Raw genomic sequence first — 17,502 nt, forward strand, 5'->3', positions numbered from 1 at the left:
AACAAATTACTGGAGCAATCAGGAACCTTTTGGCGATGAATATACTTCCAGTATTATGAACAAGTACGATTCGTGAAGCTGAACCAATATTTACATGTGAGAGACACTAGCAGTACCCCAGTACGTGGAGAACTTTCAGACAAAAATTATGCAATAGAATTGATTAAGAACCCTTTCTTTAATTATGTTCCAAATATCACATTAATATGTTGATAAATAAAAAAGTTACAGGTGTTTAATGAGACTAGTCTAAATTCATGATTATTTTAGAATTTAATTGAAACTCATGAGGGGTGTATTTTGGTCAGAAATATAGTAACGAAAGGGTTAAGAATAAAGTTCTAAAAGTTACAAAATCATGTGACTGTTTAGAAGATTTTACATTAATGTTCGCATATATAAGGAGGGCTAGTCTTTATGCGTAGAAAGTAGTAAGCAGAAGTTAGTTAGAGTGAAACTAATTAACAAACAACTGCATTCTACAAGATGTGTTTTGAAGACACCTTGCTGTGCACTTCTTTGTTTTCCTCTGGGTAAGTTGGCTTGCTAGTCTGGTCTCCAGTAACCTTGCTGCTAACTTTTGCTGTTGGAGCCATGTTGTTACAGAAGGAAGACCACATTTTGGAACAATATGAAATTTTGGAATATGTAATAATGTATACTGAAATGATTTGATTGTCATAATCTGTTTTTCAGCACATATTATTGTAGTTTGAAATAATATGATTGCAACAATATAGTTTGGAATTAATTAACTGCACTGTAAAAGGAATAGTGCATTTTCTTCTTTTTAACATATATTTTTCCACATCTAGTGTGAGTGGGATATTTTAAAGATTTTCTATATATATTTTTAATATATAATAAACCATATAATATACATATAATAAACCAAATATAACACATGATGTCTGTTCTTATCTAATCTTCTATATTTAACCCCAGCCAAACGTGTATCTAATGTAAATATAGACAGTTATTGCATTGGGAGAAGTAGCAAACATTAATGGTTTGAGTAGTATCCTTCACAAGAAAATAAAATAAAATTCTTCCACATCTTCAGTTTATTACTCTAACCATTAAAATTTATTAGCTAAAATGTGAGCTGAATTTAATAACCAACAATTTATTGTTGTTGAATAACTCATAATATTTCACAGTCAGCCTATATACATGAAATCATTTTTATTCAATTTTATTTTTCATCTTTAGTTGAGCTGAGGACATGAGCTATATATATCTTCAGTGCTGGTGCCATGAAAAATGCACAGTGTGTTATGTAAAAGTGGGTGTCTGTGTTAGAAAGGGTATCCTGGCTGTAGAAATCATACCAAAAGATGAAAGTTTATATTTTACACAGACACTGATGAGGCTTTAGTGAAGCGAGACAAGTGGTGACTGTGTTTTCATGTAGCTGTTTTAGTGGCTTGTTTTTTTTCAGTTGGACCACTGTACATTGTGCCTTTTCTGTTGAGACATTTCTAAAGAATGACAAACCTGGAGGGTTGTTTTGATCATATCCTGTATAAAAAAGGAGATACTTAACCCCGTGATTACCAACAATAAAGAAGAAAACAAAAGTTGGACTTACTTGTGGTATATTTTAGTAAATTATCAATAAGTAGATGGTATTTCGTAAGACGTTGCATTTCTGCTGGAATGAGATCTTTTAGCTGTAAACGCCGACACATGATACTAGATTCAGATTCCTGCAAATTAATGAACAATAAAGTAAAAATAATTAACAAAGATAATGAAAAAGTAATTACAGTCTACATTCAGATAGACTGTTGGTGTAATATGGGGTAAGTAATACCTCTAATGACATCAATGTAGTATTTTATTTAATAACAATATTTAATGCAGAAAGGACATCCAGTTGAAGAAAATCTGTTTCAATAAATTCCACCCAACCTAAGCAGGGAAAATTGACTATTAAAATGATAATGATGAAACTTAGGTAATCAACATGTAAATGTACTATACTACATACATATAATGAACAGTTAATGCTCAATTTTCCATGCTAGCATGGGTCAGATGGAATTTGTTGTTGCAGATTTTCTATGGTCAAATGTTCTTACTGTTGCCAATCATCATTTGTTTCCAAGGCAATATTTCTTCATGACTAGACATGCTTTTCATGGAAGACTGGAAATGAACAACATTGCTTGTTCGACAGTGACACATGTTTACAACCATCACATGATGTCAAGTCAGAAGTGCACATTAGGACACACACATACAACAGTCTTCAACTAAGATCTACCAGATCCACTCAAAAGGCTTTGGTCAGCCCAGGGCTATAGTAGAAGGCACATGCCTAAAGTGCTGTGCAGTGGGACTGAACTCAAGGCCACATGGTTAGGAAATTAGGTTCGCAACTACAGTCACAATGCATGTGCATGTGTGTGTATGTTGATTACCTAAGGTACTATATAACATATTATAAGGTACAATATTACTATGTTCTCTATGCATCTGTGTTAATTCTTTTGTAACCATACACTGCCTTTGTTTCAATTAATTTTGAAAATGAAGAATTTAGTAGAATAACTTTGTCATTATTAAGCTAGTGTCTAAAATATAAATTTATGAGAAATTTTGAGAGGTTTTAATTTATATCCATTCAAACAGGAAGTTTGTATCACAGATGAGATGGTATCAAAAAGGATAATATATAACATATCCAATCATAAATAAGCTGGTGATACAAGTATGTGACTATCAGAAACTTCCCTAAATACATCTTGGCATAGAATATTCACTGCATTCAATTTTCCATCTGTAATTTTGACATTTGCTTAGAAGTTCACATTATATATATATATATATATATATAAATAAATATATAATGTGTTTCTTCCATGTGTGTGTCTTGATACAATATATTTAAAGAAATCATTTCCCTTGATGTAATGCAAAAAACAATTCTCCAATCAATCATGCATTAGGAGGAGTATAATGATATAAATTCTTGACAGTAATTTCACTGCAATAATCATATTTGACATTATAGTCATTTGTAAGTAAATCAAACCACTAACTATCAGTTCTCAGTGCAGAAAATATGATTCTAACAACAGCCTAGAATATGAGGGTGTTGAAAAGTTCCTGGCTTTCAGTAAAAGAAAATAGAGTAGGATCAGATAATTATGATTTATTCAACATATTCCCCTCTCAGATTCACACACTTATTGCATCAGTCCTCCAGTTTTTCTAAGCTCTTTTCAGCACCCCATCATATATATCTTAACCCTTTTGTCATCATATTTACGTTGAAGTACACTGTGTTTGTTTTAATTAGTTTCGAAAATAATGACAAATTTAGAAAAATAACTTACATTATTAAAACGATATTTGGAAAATAAATTACCATGGGATTCTGAGAAAATATTTTAACTTAGATCACTTTAAAACAAGAAGGGTGGTCTCAGGTGGGTTGATGACAAAAGTATTAAAATGATAATCATGAGAGGGAGAAGACTGCAGAGACCCAAGTGGAAAGGGACTTAGAGATGGGGAAGACAGAGAAACACAAAGGAAAACTATGTGAAAGCTGATCTCAAGAAGCTGGAATTCATAAAGGATATCAAAAAGACCCACAGCAATTGGCAAAATGATGTACTGGAAATGACCTAGCAAACCCACACAAGCATGAAAAAAAACAGCCATGACATTGATGATAACAACAGAGACAATGATGATGATGATGATGAAGACAATGACAAAAATGAACTCACCATTAAGAACTGTGCAAATTTTTGGTCTTTTCTCTGTTTTAACCGAAGAGATTCTAAAGCTGAAGATTGGTTTCGACAGAAGATTGCACAGTTTTTTTTAAAATGTTCACCAGCTTCACCATCAAACTATTTAATAGATCAATATTTAACTTAGATTAATAAGAGAAAGATTGTTTTTACAGTTGTAAAATGAACAAACACAATTTTATCATTCAAACTAAATAAATGATAATAATATTATCTGAAACTGTACCCACCCAAAAAAAAAACAAAAAAAACCAAACAAACTCAATAACAAGTACTGTATAAAATAATTTCTATTAGGGAACATAGTAAATGCAAAAATGTGAATATAAACACACATACATACACACATATATATAAAGATAAACTATAACAGGTATAAGAAATATATGAAAAGTTACATATACAATTTACAGGATGTAATTAAGCCTTATTTTTACAGCTATTTCAGCTCATCAATGAATAATTTATGTAACTTTGCAAGAAACCAAACATTAAGTGAATATTGTTGGTATACTTAAAATCAAAGGAAAAGTATCAACTAGCATAGATTTTAACAGTCTGTGCATGCTTGACAGTATAGATATTAAAGTTCAGTTTCATGTGCTGTTACATTTGCATAGTATGCATATGTCGGTATTGTCATAAATAAAATAAAATGTATTTAAGGAAAATCTTTCCTTTGATGTATTGCAAAACAACAGTCATATCAATAACAGAATAGAGCTACATAAAAGTAAACTTACCCTCCTTAATAAAATATCCCCAACACCAGAGATAACAGGATGCTCTTTCCTCCTGGTCTTCATTTCTTCATTCAATGACTCTACAAAAGCAACAACAATAGTTGACTAAATACTGTATTTCAATTAGAAAAACCAAACAAATTGTAATCTCACATTGAATATCGATTTTGTTCAGATACCTGGTATTGGTGCCACATAAAAAGCACTCAGTCCACTCTGCAGGGTGGTTGGTGTTAGGAAGGGCATCCAGCCATAAAAACTATGCCAAAACGGAGTCACAGAAGTCTGGTGTAGTTTTTTTGTCTGGTCAGCTCCTGTCAAACCATCCAACCCATGTCAGCATGGAAAGAGGACATTAAATGATGATGATGATGATCTCTGGATATTGTACCCAGATTGATGATACCTCTCTTCCTCCCTTCCACTAGTCTTGAAAGCCCTGTGAAGCATCATGGCACTGTGTTTCCCTTCTTGACCAAAAAACAAAAAGATACATCCTCATTTCTCCCCTTACATCCCACATGCACTGATAATTCAATAAACATAAAGTAAATATTGACAAAAGAAAATTACTGCAGGTTTCCTAGAAATAGATATTAAAAATGATAACATAAGCTTGTGAATACTTACTGTGAAGTTTTATCAACTCTTCTAGGTTTGGGAATAAAGAGTCTATAAGATTTTGTGATATATATTCACGCTGCATCATAGGTTTGCGAAATAACTTATCAAGAATTTTCATATTCCTCAAATGAGCACGTTCTGTATAAAAGAGTTCTGAAAGATAAAAAAGGGAATTAACATTACTTATTTCTCAAAACACTTGCAATGCAACTACAAAAACTTCTTAATCACTCCAGTTGTGAAATATTGATTTCAGAGGACATGCAGAGATTGGACAGAAGACAGGTGAGTATGCAACAATGGGTGTGCAAATGAAACCTACAGAAAAAATGTGTACAAGAGGAATTGGATATAGTGTACTTCACAGGGGAAGTCCATTGTCCATACTGGCATGGGTTGGACGGTGTGACCAGAGCTGGCAAGCCAGGGGTGGGGCTGCACCAGACTCCAATCTGTGTATATGTTTACTACTAGTGGGCATGTGCACACTGGTAGTAAACAAACGTGTTCATTCATAAAAAATGGTGTCATTTGTCTACAATTCGCCACAAAAGCATGTTCAGGCTGTCCATTGTTCAATAAACAACGAGAAATATTACGCTGCTTGAAAGCAATCAAGCATTTGTAATAGAAAGAGTATTCATTAGAGGAATCTGTCTCAAAATAGTTTCATTCGACCCATGCTAATGTGGAAAAGTAAATATCAAAGCAATGACGATATGCAAGTTATTCAAACTAAAGCTAAAAAAAACTGGTTCTCCATCAGTTACAAGGGTTCCAGCTGGTCTGATCAACAGAATAGTCTGCTTGTGAAATTAATGTGCAAGTGGTTGAGCACTCCACAGACACATGTACATTTAATATAGTTGTCAGGCAGATTGAGCGAGACACAGCCTGTGACAAGGTTGCCACTTTGAAATATACAGGTACTACTAATTTTTGCCAGCTGAATGGATTGGATAAACATGAAATAAAGTGTTTTGCTCAAGAGCACAATGCACTGCTGGGTATCAAACTCACAACCTTACTATCATGAGCCAAATACCCTAACCACTAAGCAATGCACCTTCACATCCAAGTTATACAAACCCCAAAATAACTCATAACTCTTTTTCTTTAAGTAAAAGCCTATGTCAACTGATCAAGCAACTTTGAGTAGACTATAATACACTGCTGAGGTCTAATTGGCTGAAGCATGTCCATAATTGTTCTCCCTTGCCTACAGACAAAAATCAGGCTTTAACTTTTCATAAGCATGTCAATTAACTTTGGGAGATTAATTCTTAATTTCTCAAAATTGTTTTCCCCTTCTTTGAATCTTTTTCTCTTCTTTGAGTCTCACTAGCAATTACTACTAGATTTTTTGGAAATTTCACTTAAAATAATTTGTTTTGCACTGAACATTCATCTCATCATTTTACATCTGCTTTCTATGTTAGCATGGATTAGATGGTTTGACAAGATCCAGTAAGTTAGAGACCCACACTTTGCTCCAGTGTCTCACTTTTGGCATGGTTTCAACAGCTGGACACCATTGATAAAACCAACCACTTTACAAAGTGTACTTGATGCATTTTCCCATGACACCAGCAATATAAAGATTGTCTTACACTCAGCAGGACTAAGGAGTCCCTTCAAACCCTGTGTTGTCTCAGCTTGATTTGCCAACCAATTAATAGAGAACTAGGTGCTTTTTATGTGCCACCAGCACTTGTGAGATTGCCTTGTAACTCACAAGGTGAAAAAGCCTCCAGTACTGAAAGAGAGAATAGGAGATAGTAATGACTTTAGGTGCTGAGAGAAGTTAATAAATTTATGCTATTGACTCATTTGAGTTATTTCCCTTGGATATGCTTTCTTTAAAAATAATGTTGCTGGCATATGTTCTGGGTTGTAGAACATATACCATTGTGTGCTATTAAAGATGAAGAGTCTGGCATCAGGAAGACCATGTGGCTGTAGCAAACAGCCACAAAAAATCTTCGCCCAACCTACGCCAGCACAGAAGGGCAAATGCAAAATAACGAGGAACATTGATAAATACTGGAAAAACAACCCAGTTATTACCATTTATAACTTCTTGCCGTTTCTTTTCTTTTGGTTTCATTTTACGCAAAAGATCCTCAGATATCACTTTAGTAAGATGAGGTAACTCAGGTTCCACTTCAAGATCAGAATCATCCACCATGGTATCTTCATTATCAGCATCATTGGAATTGCAGGGGCTGTCTGAACTCCTGTATGAATTGAAAGATGAGACATAAATTGGGTTTCCAAGACTCACAAAGAGGAAATTGATAGGTCTCCTCACTTTATGAGTGCAGTAAGCTAAATTTGGCCCCTCAACAAGAAGCGGCAGAAACTCAAAAATGTTTATTTCAGTAAAATAGTAATTAGAAAATAAAATAGCTGTATGCTGTCAACTTTATGTGACAGTCCCCTGAAGAGAATAATATTACTGTTGGTTAGACCTAGGAAGCTGCACTGCTTCCTTTCAGCCGTGACACATTTCCTGTGTCTTTATGTTTACAAGGGCACAGGAAATGTGTTAAGGCCGACAGGAAGCGATGCAGCTTCCTAGGTCTAACCAACAGTAGTATTATTCCCTTCAGGGGACTATCACTACTGCATAAATCTCTCTGAGAGATTTAGAAATGTATTATTTCTAAAAATAGAAAATAAAAGTAAATACAAATAACATGGAAAAATAAACATTAAACAAGCAAACAACATTCAAATATATGTTTGTAAGAATTACTTTAATATTCAGATTGACAAGTTAATTTAAAAAGTCTATGTTGGTTGATTATTGTTGTAAATATGAGGAATTAAAAGATTCTTAAGGCCTGATAGATGGCACCGTATTTTCTTATTTGATTGTTTTGTCTATGATACATCTATGTGACTCAGAAGGTGGTAGGGACTCAATCTGCATAGAAATTTCTTCAAAACTTCTCATGGCAGTGAACCAGATGTCAACTGGATCAAGTTAAAAGTCATGACAGCATTAATACAAAAGATCATAAAATAGAATATTGTCTCTTTTACTGTTCCTTTTATACAATGCAATACTTCAGGTATTTCAATGCTTTAATATCAAAACTTTGAAATCTATTTATCATCTGAAGAGAAACTTAAGACATTTCTGTAAATTTAACCATTTCAAAAACAGCAGTAGCAAAAATGCTTTCTTTAATTTTTTTAAAACATAGACAAAGATGGTGAGTTTTATAACCTTAAGTGCAAACATTGGCAGTGTTAGATTGAATGGTTTTAGCTTGCAACTAAGATTTAACAGTTCACCTGTTTTGGTAAAGCTTTGTGAGTGACAGTCAGAGTAAAGACATCTCATCTAAATTAATTCAAGATTTGACTATTGACTAAAGGTCAATACCTACCATATAGACTATAGCAGGAATGGATAGATAGATAGATAGATAGACAGATAGATAGAGAGAGAGAGAGAGAGAGAGAGAGAGAGAGAGAGAGAGAGAGAGAGAGAGAGAGAGAGAGAGAGAGGGAGGGAGAGAGAAAATGAGAGAGGACAAGGAGTGCACTGACAGACAATCTGAGGGTAAAGTGTTTATGTTGAACAAACCTAGGATGAACTGCATATGAAACCTAGAAGCCTGCAAACTATCAGGAGGTGGCCATGTTAGAGGAGTCCTACTTTGGGGTATGTTAATCTAGGTTCATTTCAGAACCATTTTTACAATATCAATACAAATAATAATCTCTTGGAAGGTTAGTGTGAAGACAGCATGTTAGGCTTAGCCATGACATAACCATTTTGTGGATTGTGCTAAAGAATTGTGTACCTTGTTCCCATTAAGAAGATGACATATTCTCAAAGAATATTTTTGAATATTGTTTTGATTTAAAAAAAACAAACTTTGTGATAAGTGCAATGTGAATTAAATAAGATTTTAAAATCAATTATCAGTTAAAATTACCTGCAATCTCTGCAGTAGTTCTTCAGTCTAATTTAGTTAATGACAAGTAGTAGTATGATAATAGTTTTAAATGTAATTAATTAGAAAATTGTCTCTCTTAAAGCTTTAACAGTTTAATAAAATGATCCTACCTTATAGAAACATCCTTTCTATAAAGTAGAAGATATGGAAAAAAAATTGTCACACATGATGATTTAGTTCCCAATTAATTAAATAATTACCTAAAGCATTATGAGACATTTTCTACTATTGGTTTCTGCCAGAGGCTGTGGCCATGCTGGGGCATTGCCATTTGTTTTCAATTAACATAAAGTAATTATCTAAAACATTATGTTTCAGATATTATTTCCTATTATTCTGTTATTGGTTTCAGTCAGAGGCTGTAGCCATGCTGGAGCACTGTTATTAACTATTTATAAATATTTAGCTTAAGACTGTAATATGAAATAAACATTGAAATAACATCTCAATATGCAGGCATGGAGTGTGGTTCAGCATTTCACTTTGTAACCACATGATTTCAGGTTCAGTCCCACCATGTACTACCTTAGGCAAGTGTCTTCTACAATAGCTTCAGGCAAACCAATACTTTGTGAGTAAACTTGGTAGATGCACACACATGAACACACATACACCCACACACACTCACACCTGTGTTTGTGTAAGTGTTTACATTCTGGACTTTGCATCAAAATCATTGATCTGCAGGCGGTGGCATTTGTTGACATTCCCTTGTGAATAGATCATTTGGTAGCTCTGTGCTTTCAAAGACAGATGGAATGAAAACTTCTTTATTTGGAAAACCAGTAGAGGTTAGCAGGGGGGGGGGCTGTAAAAAGAAACCATACCCCAACATGTACTCATCTAGACCATGCCAGTGTGGGTTAAATGAGTAGAGTATAAAAGTCTGGTTTAACAGCTGGAAGCTCTATTTGATGCCGACCCTTAGCTGCTTCTCAAGTGAAGGATCTATTTTACCACACAGCTTTGGAAGCAAGAAGTGAACAGCAAAGTTATCGACAGCAGAAGTGTCGATTACAACAATGGTTTCTGAATAAGTGAACACCAATGTAAACAAGCACACACACACACACAATGGGTTTCTTTTTAGTTTTTGTCTACCAAATCCACTCACAAGATTTTGGTTGGCCTGGGGCAAGAGTAGAAGATACTTATCCAAAGTGCTGCACAGTGAGAGCAAACCTGAAACCAAGTGGTTGGGCACCAAACTTGTCGACCATAAAACCATGCCTGTCCCTAAATGATTTGCAGAAAATATAGAAGTCAGACTGTTTAGTTTCTGACTAGGAAACAATAGCGTACTTATTATGTCAGACATGAAGCTATTTCATTTTTCACAAAACAATGTATCACTAGAATGCTATAGAAATACTTGCTTGTTGTAAGCTGCTAATAATTTTAAAAAAACATTCACAATATATGCCAGCACATTTTTTTTTTTTTTTTTTTGGAGCCATAATATATAAAATGCACTAAGAGAGGAGACTGTATACCTACCCAAAAAACTTGTCACTAATTTTCCTGAAAAATCAAATAATAGTGAGATATGACTTCAGAAAAGAGAGTTAGTGAGACAAAGTATGGTGAGATGAGATGTTCTCTAGATTGGAGAAGCAGTAACTATTTATATAAGATTAACTGTGAAATTAGAAGATTTAGCTGAAGCTTATTTTATTATTAGTTTTCTATTTATTATTGTATATGTGGTAAATGGTCAATATATTTGTTGCTTTATTTTATAATTTCTTGACTACTTAAAAAAAAGGATATCCAACTAAAAGTATTTGTTCATTTAATTTAGTACTAATTACAAATCTTAATTATGTATTGTTTAAATGTATTTATAATCAATTACACATATATGTTTGGCCAAAAAGTATAAGAAAAAGAATGACTCATTAGCTTTCTCACTGAGGGCAAAGACCACACCATGCATCCAGAACCATAATCAATACTACTATGCTACAAGTGGTAGACAACCAGGGATCAAAGAACTTTGAAGAATAAAGTTGGAATATCAATAGTCTCACTTCCAAAAGACAAGTGACATCTACATAATGCTGATGTAACATACCCATAATGAGAGTTTGCATTTCTAAAGCCTTCAGAAGTCGCTTTCTCTGTAATATAGTTTTCTAGGTAACAAACTTATTACATGCTCTTCTCGGAGAACACATGTCACTGGCAGAACAAGAACATCAGCTCTCACAGTGCTGTAGCATTAATAGACACCTGATTTTTGGAGGTGTTTCTCAGCCCCCAGAAAAATCATACAGTGTTATCCATAGCAGAGCCTTTCTCTGTTAAATGTCAAAAATAACAGTAGTAATATGACCAAAAAAATGAGCAGTATTGCTCAAGACATGAAATTAGAGACCCACAAAAACTGTGTTAAGTTTTAAAATCGACCATGAAAGTATCCATCAACAAGGAAAATGATCCTTGATGCTGAAGCTGCTATTATTTTGAACCTTGGCAACTGAGGTTGTTTTTGACCTTCTCCTTAAATGTCTCAGGGTCATATTCATGAATGATGAAAGGCAGGTGGCTGGACTGGATGTTAGATTTGCAGGTACTGACACTGTAATGTGCCAGCTCCAGCATTTGACCTTCAGAAGAAGAGAGGTTAGTATAAAAGGCAAACTTACTATTTTCAATTCAGTTTCCATGCCTAACCTCATCTATGGTCATATATGTTGAATACTGACCAAAAAGAGTACAATCATGAACATAAGTGAATGAAATGGGGTTTCTCTGAGGGATCTCTGGAGTAATGTTATTTGACAGGGTGCATAGCTCAGAGATCAGAGAGCCTCTTCAGATTCAACTGCCACTAAAAGCACATTGAGAAGTCACAGTTCCCTTACCATGGACATGTGATTAGAATGACACAGGAATGAATCACAAGACAGATTCCTCAAGCGAGCCAACTTGCTGGTTAGACTAAAGATGAGATGGATAAAATCTATAGTCTCAATTGGACATATTTGGGAACCGAGTCCAAAAGTTTAATGATAGCTGATTCTGACAGTATCCTAGAGGAGGTGCCGGAGGACTCCACTTCAATGATTTTCTCAGTTTAGATTTCCCCAGGGCGAAAGCTATACCAAATCATCACTTGGTCTCTGGAATATATCGTAGTCTTTGGTTCTGCTAATCACAGCACATTTTGAGATATCTAGATCACAGATGGAAAACCTACGAAGCTGCTAAATTTACTGAGAGCACGCTACAGCTTTGCACAAGAAAATATGCATTGCTATTCTTTTCAAACTATGTTTTGAGATGTTTAGCAGGACTGTGTTCAATCTCCAACACCTTTCAAATATGTCATCTACTGGATCATGGACCATACTCTAAAAAAAAATCTCCCAGATGTCACTGTGCAATGAGATTTTCAGCATCACCAGGCACCAAATTAGCCAATGAGCATTACATTGTCTATGCATCACACATTGGCATAAAATCAACACAGCCATGACAAAGATTGGATCTGCTGGTGTTTCATTCACTGAAAGGGTCATCTGTATAGTCAATGAATCTGGAGAACATGCTGTCATTCAACTTGAACTTATATAATTTGTACATTAGTTCATCAGTCAGAGCCAACTGCTACTTCTATTATCAGTCCTTATAGATTTCAGATAGGAATAATGCTGATATTTGTAATAGTTTCACTTGAAAGAAGAAAAAAAATTGTTGCAATTGTTTATATATAATGAAAGCAGTAGCAAAAACAAACCAATTAAGTAAAATTTAAACAAACCTGGCAGAATGTAGACTAGACGTAGATGAACTTCCTGAGTTATTAAGTACCTTGATAGTGTTTTCATCCATATCCACATCACTTTTAGCTCGTCTAGTTCGTCGATCACCTTTCTGATAAAGACAAATTAGGAAGAAATGTTTAAATACAATACATAGCAAAGTTAAAGTCAAAAATATAAAATCAATATGGGTTATGATAATATTTTTTTGTTTCCAGAACAATATTAAACTCTTATCTCAGTTACACCCATTCACATTTGTAAAGGCATAAATAAAAATCAATAACAATAACATATATTTCACTTGTTTGATGCAGAGTCTTCACTACTTTTACTCTGAATTTTCTGTTATTTAACTGAATTCTTCAAAATTAGTTGAAAGAAAGGCAGTGTATTTCAACATAAATATGGTAACGAAAGGGTTAAACAACACAGAGACATATGTACTTAATTCTACTAATTCTTTCTTCACACTGAAGCAAACTTGGGCTTATAACTAAAATTGATTTATTGTTGAGTCAGTGTGGTTCACATGCCATGTACACATTCAATGATTAAATATTTCATTTAAAGGAGCTAAAATTGTACTGCCTACACTCGTGTGCATCAGTCAAGTGTGTGTGTGTGCATGTGTGCACATAGGTGCAAGCATAACTGTATGGTTAAGAAGGTTGATTTCAAACCATGTCTTTTCAGGTTCAATCTCATTGAGTAAAATTTGGTAGAGAGAAACTCAATAGAAACTATGGTGTGTGTGTGTGTGTTAATTTAATTACAACTCTTTATATGTTCTTGTTACCTAAAAAATTCATTATTCCAAAGCTAAATACCAAGTTTCTTCATGGTTTCTGAATACCACCGACTTCCAAAACTTGGCAGCATTTATTTTGACAAGGTTCCAATATGATTTCATTATTTTCCTCTTGTATAAAAAATACAATGAGTAAAACTGATTTCCAGCAATCTATTAAAACTTATAGAAGTATTTCTCAAAGCAAATCATCTCTGTATACTGGCTATTGTTATCTACAAACATCCTACAGCTCCCCTGGTGTCTGTTAACCAGTCACTTGCAAACCTGTGCATACTTTTAGTTACTTTATTGTGAAATGGAAGAGTTTTGCAACATATATATATATATATTTCAGGGATTTAACAAAAACATAACAAATGGAAAAGTTAACAAAAAGCATAAGAAATGGAAAATTTTACAAAACCATAACAAATGGAAAATTCATAGCTAATTCCGCATCAGTTAATGTCCAAGAGATCATAACAATTTCGCACACAAGTTTTCTGTTATGATTTTGTCAAATTTTCTGTTTATTTTTTTGTTAAATACTTGAAATATTATTTATGCAGCACAATGCAACACACTCCTTATATTTTCTTACCTATAATATATATATATATATATATATATATATATATATATATATATATATATACATATATATACACATATATATATAGTAGTTAGATAAAGAGATAATGAATGACTGTGTAATAAAAGTTTAGGCTGTGTGGTAAAGAAGTCTGCTTTCCAACCATGTGTTTTTGATTTCAATCCCACTGTACACACCTTAGGTAGATGTCTTCATCTATAGCCACAGGTTGACCAAAACATTGTATTTGTGTGTGCATGAACATGTATGTGTTTGTTTACATTAGCACTTCTCTGAAAATTGCTGAGCAACAAGCAGTGATATTGTTCTCATTGTCTGTCAACAAATCTCCTGTTGGCTTTACACTTTTGAAGAGATGTTGAATAACAGACCCCCCCACCACCACACACACATGAAAAACAGATAAAGGTTAGCAACAGGAAGAGCATGAGACTGTAAAACAATGATAAATAATACATACAACTCTAACGCATGCCAATATAGACAAAACAGATGTAAACAAATAAATAGCATTCTCAGTGGTTTAACATTTCACAAAACGTCAAAAAGAAACCTGTAGTGTTTAAGCCATTGTCAGGTCTTTGAAACTGCTGAGATGGATATGGTCTATAATTATCTTGAACATCTCTAAGTTATCATCATCATTTAATGTCCACTTTTCCATGAGTGCATGAGTCAGATGGAATGTGTTGAGGCAGATTTTCTACAGTCAGGTGCCCTCCAGGTCACCAAGCCTCACCTGCTTCCAAGCAAGGTAATATTTCCTCGTGACCAGACACAATTTTCACAGAAGACTGGAAATAAACAACATCGTTTGTTTGACGGTAGTGACGGTTTACAGTTTGCAACCAATACATCATGTCAAGACAAGGGTACACATACACATATGCACACACATGCATGTATGTGTATATATATACAATGGGCTTCTTACAGTTTCCATCTAGCAAATACACACATAAGACTTTGGTCAACCCTGGGCTATAGAAGAAGACAGTTGCTCAAGGTGTCACAGAGAGAGACTGTACTCAAGGCTGGGAAGCTTGTACCTATTAGCCATGCTTATACCTGGGTAGGAAGGAAATTGACAGAGAAAGAAAGATGAGACAAAATATTAAATTTCAAGGTTGAAGTAGTCAGTGTGAGGTCCAAGATATAAGATAGTCTGAGTGATGTAAAGAGAAGAAACAGGTGTGGTAGGTAGACCTGGGTGGAGGTGGTATGTAATTAACTAGTTCAGAGGAACAGGGGTCATAGTAGGAGTGATAATAGAAGCAGAGTGAAGAAACAGTACAGCTGAGGTCCAGAAGTTGGAGTGTGTCCATTTTGTTCATGGGTGTAGCAGCAGTGCTGTCCCAGATGTAGAGGCAGTCATCCATGATAAATCACACTAGTTGTGTTATATATGTCAGATTGTAAAGAAAAACTAGAGACTGCAAAGACAATGCTTTGTAGCAACTTCACCTCTTTTACTGCAGAAATTAGATATATTTACTCTATATTTCACTACAATTAACTGCAAAAGGTAGTTTTACATATCAACCTATCTTTTGTTGAGAAATGTTATGCTTGAAACTATTTTTGAGACAATATGACTTGCAGAATATAGGAAGATATCTAGCATCGTTACTGAAATAACCATGAAATTTAATATCGCAGTTAAAGGGTGAAGGTTTTTTTTAGTTGTGTGTGCTGTCCAGGATTAGATGGGGTTAGGTAAATGAACTGCTTTTTCGATCTATGCAGTGAATATGTATTTGTACTTTTGAGAAGAGCAGAAATTGTCATATCAAATAGAATATGCTTTCTATGTCTTGTGTTTATGTATTCCAACCCTTTCAGTTGGGTGACAACCATAACAATACAATCACTAATGCTAAATTTTTGTCTTCTTTAAAGCAGCGAAGAGGGCTGAAAATATAAAACCATTTACCTGGTCAGGTCGATCTTTTAAGCTCTCTGAACGCCCTAAATCAGTAGCACGCCTGCAAAGTAAAAATAAAATCGAATAAATCATTCAGAACAGAAACATACAATACCAAAAGAGATAAAATGTTTTCTTTCTTTCTTTTTTTTAAATGAAGAGACTAAATCACATTTTTTTTCCTCAACAAAAATAAGTAACTCTAATTTTGGCCCAAGGCCAGCAATTTTGAGGGAAAGGGACACGTGGGTTTCATTGACCCCAGTATTTGACTGATACTTATTTTATTGACTCATGAAAGGATAAAAGACAAAGTTGACCTCAGCAGTATATGAAGTCTATAAAGAGCAGAAAGAAACGTTGTTAAGCAATTTAGTCTGACACTCTAATGATTCTGGCAGCTTGCTACCTTAATTGATGAAAATAATGATAAATATTTTCACAAGTCTTCATGAAAACCAATTCTTAATCCTAAGTTCTATAGGAAGATAGATGAATCAACCCAGAAAATCTGGTGTCTACTCTTTACATCGTGATGAAATATTTGGAGTTAGTAATCTGAATTACTGAAAGAGCAAATAAAATGGAACTAACCAAACTAATCACACTTGAAAAAAGAAAGAAGATAAAATAAGAAAAAAAAAAAACATGAAGAGAAAACTAAAAGTCATTGATTTTTCTAAAAGGTGTTGTATATACAACATATTCAGACTTACTTGTGTCTTTCATCTTCATTTTCCCCTGGACTTTTCTCGAATCGTTTTACAATACTGTTTACCGAATGAAAACCTGTAAAGTTAAATGGTAAAACATTACTTATAAATTAAGACAATGATGTATCTATTTGCTCTTAATTTGTTGTAGGAGGCCCAAACATGAATATATTAATCGCTGTTGTATCTCATATCTGAACAACACCTTCTCCCTTTAAAAGATGTGTTCACAACACAACTCATTGATGTAAGGGGTCCTTGAGACACTATGGAATTTCAACCTGGTTGTCTCTCTTCATTGATAAGTATTCACAGATCAATGAAGCTAAACAAGAATGGTAGCTCTTGTTAATATATGTGAGTAAACAAATTATTTGCTGATGTATTCTGATGTCAATGAATAAACGACAACAATAATACATTGTTCCAACTTATATAAGTTGTTTAATAATCCTACAATATTTCAGGATCAATCTTTTATTTAAAAAAATATTCAAAGGGGCAGGAGAAATTGTTTTAAGCAAGCCACCCATTGTCTTTTGAAATATTTTGTTTTTTCTTTAACGAATTTCCTCTAAGAG

General features: G+C 34.0%; 1 protein-coding gene across 1 annotated transcript in view; it reads right to left on the reverse strand.

Moving 5' to 3' along the window:
* The window catches only part of LOC106875720 (rho guanine nucleotide exchange factor 12), a 365,906-nt gene that overhangs the window by 10,632 nt on the left and 337,772 nt on the right, over positions 1–17,502 (reverse strand). The window contains exons 22-30 of the mRNA XM_052968059.1: positions 16,925–16,997; positions 16,218–16,269; positions 12,878–12,990; positions 10,609–10,632; positions 7,205–7,374; positions 5,144–5,290; positions 4,514–4,593; positions 3,744–3,869; positions 1,592–1,709 (exon numbers count right to left, since the gene is read on the reverse strand). Coding sequence (XP_052824019.1) covers positions 1,592–1,709; positions 3,744–3,869; positions 4,514–4,593; positions 5,144–5,290; positions 7,205–7,374; positions 10,609–10,632; positions 12,878–12,990; positions 16,218–16,269; positions 16,925–16,997 — 903 coding nt within the window. The remainder of the gene's footprint in view (positions 1–1,591; positions 1,710–3,743; positions 3,870–4,513; positions 4,594–5,143; positions 5,291–7,204; positions 7,375–10,608; positions 10,633–12,877; positions 12,991–16,217; positions 16,270–16,924; positions 16,998–17,502) is intronic.

Source organism: Octopus bimaculoides, chromosome 5 (assembly GCF_001194135.2).
Source record: "Octopus bimaculoides isolate UCB-OBI-ISO-001 chromosome 5, ASM119413v2, whole genome shotgun sequence".
Taxonomy (NCBI): Eukaryota; Metazoa; Mollusca; class Cephalopoda; order Octopoda; family Octopodidae; genus Octopus; species Octopus bimaculoides.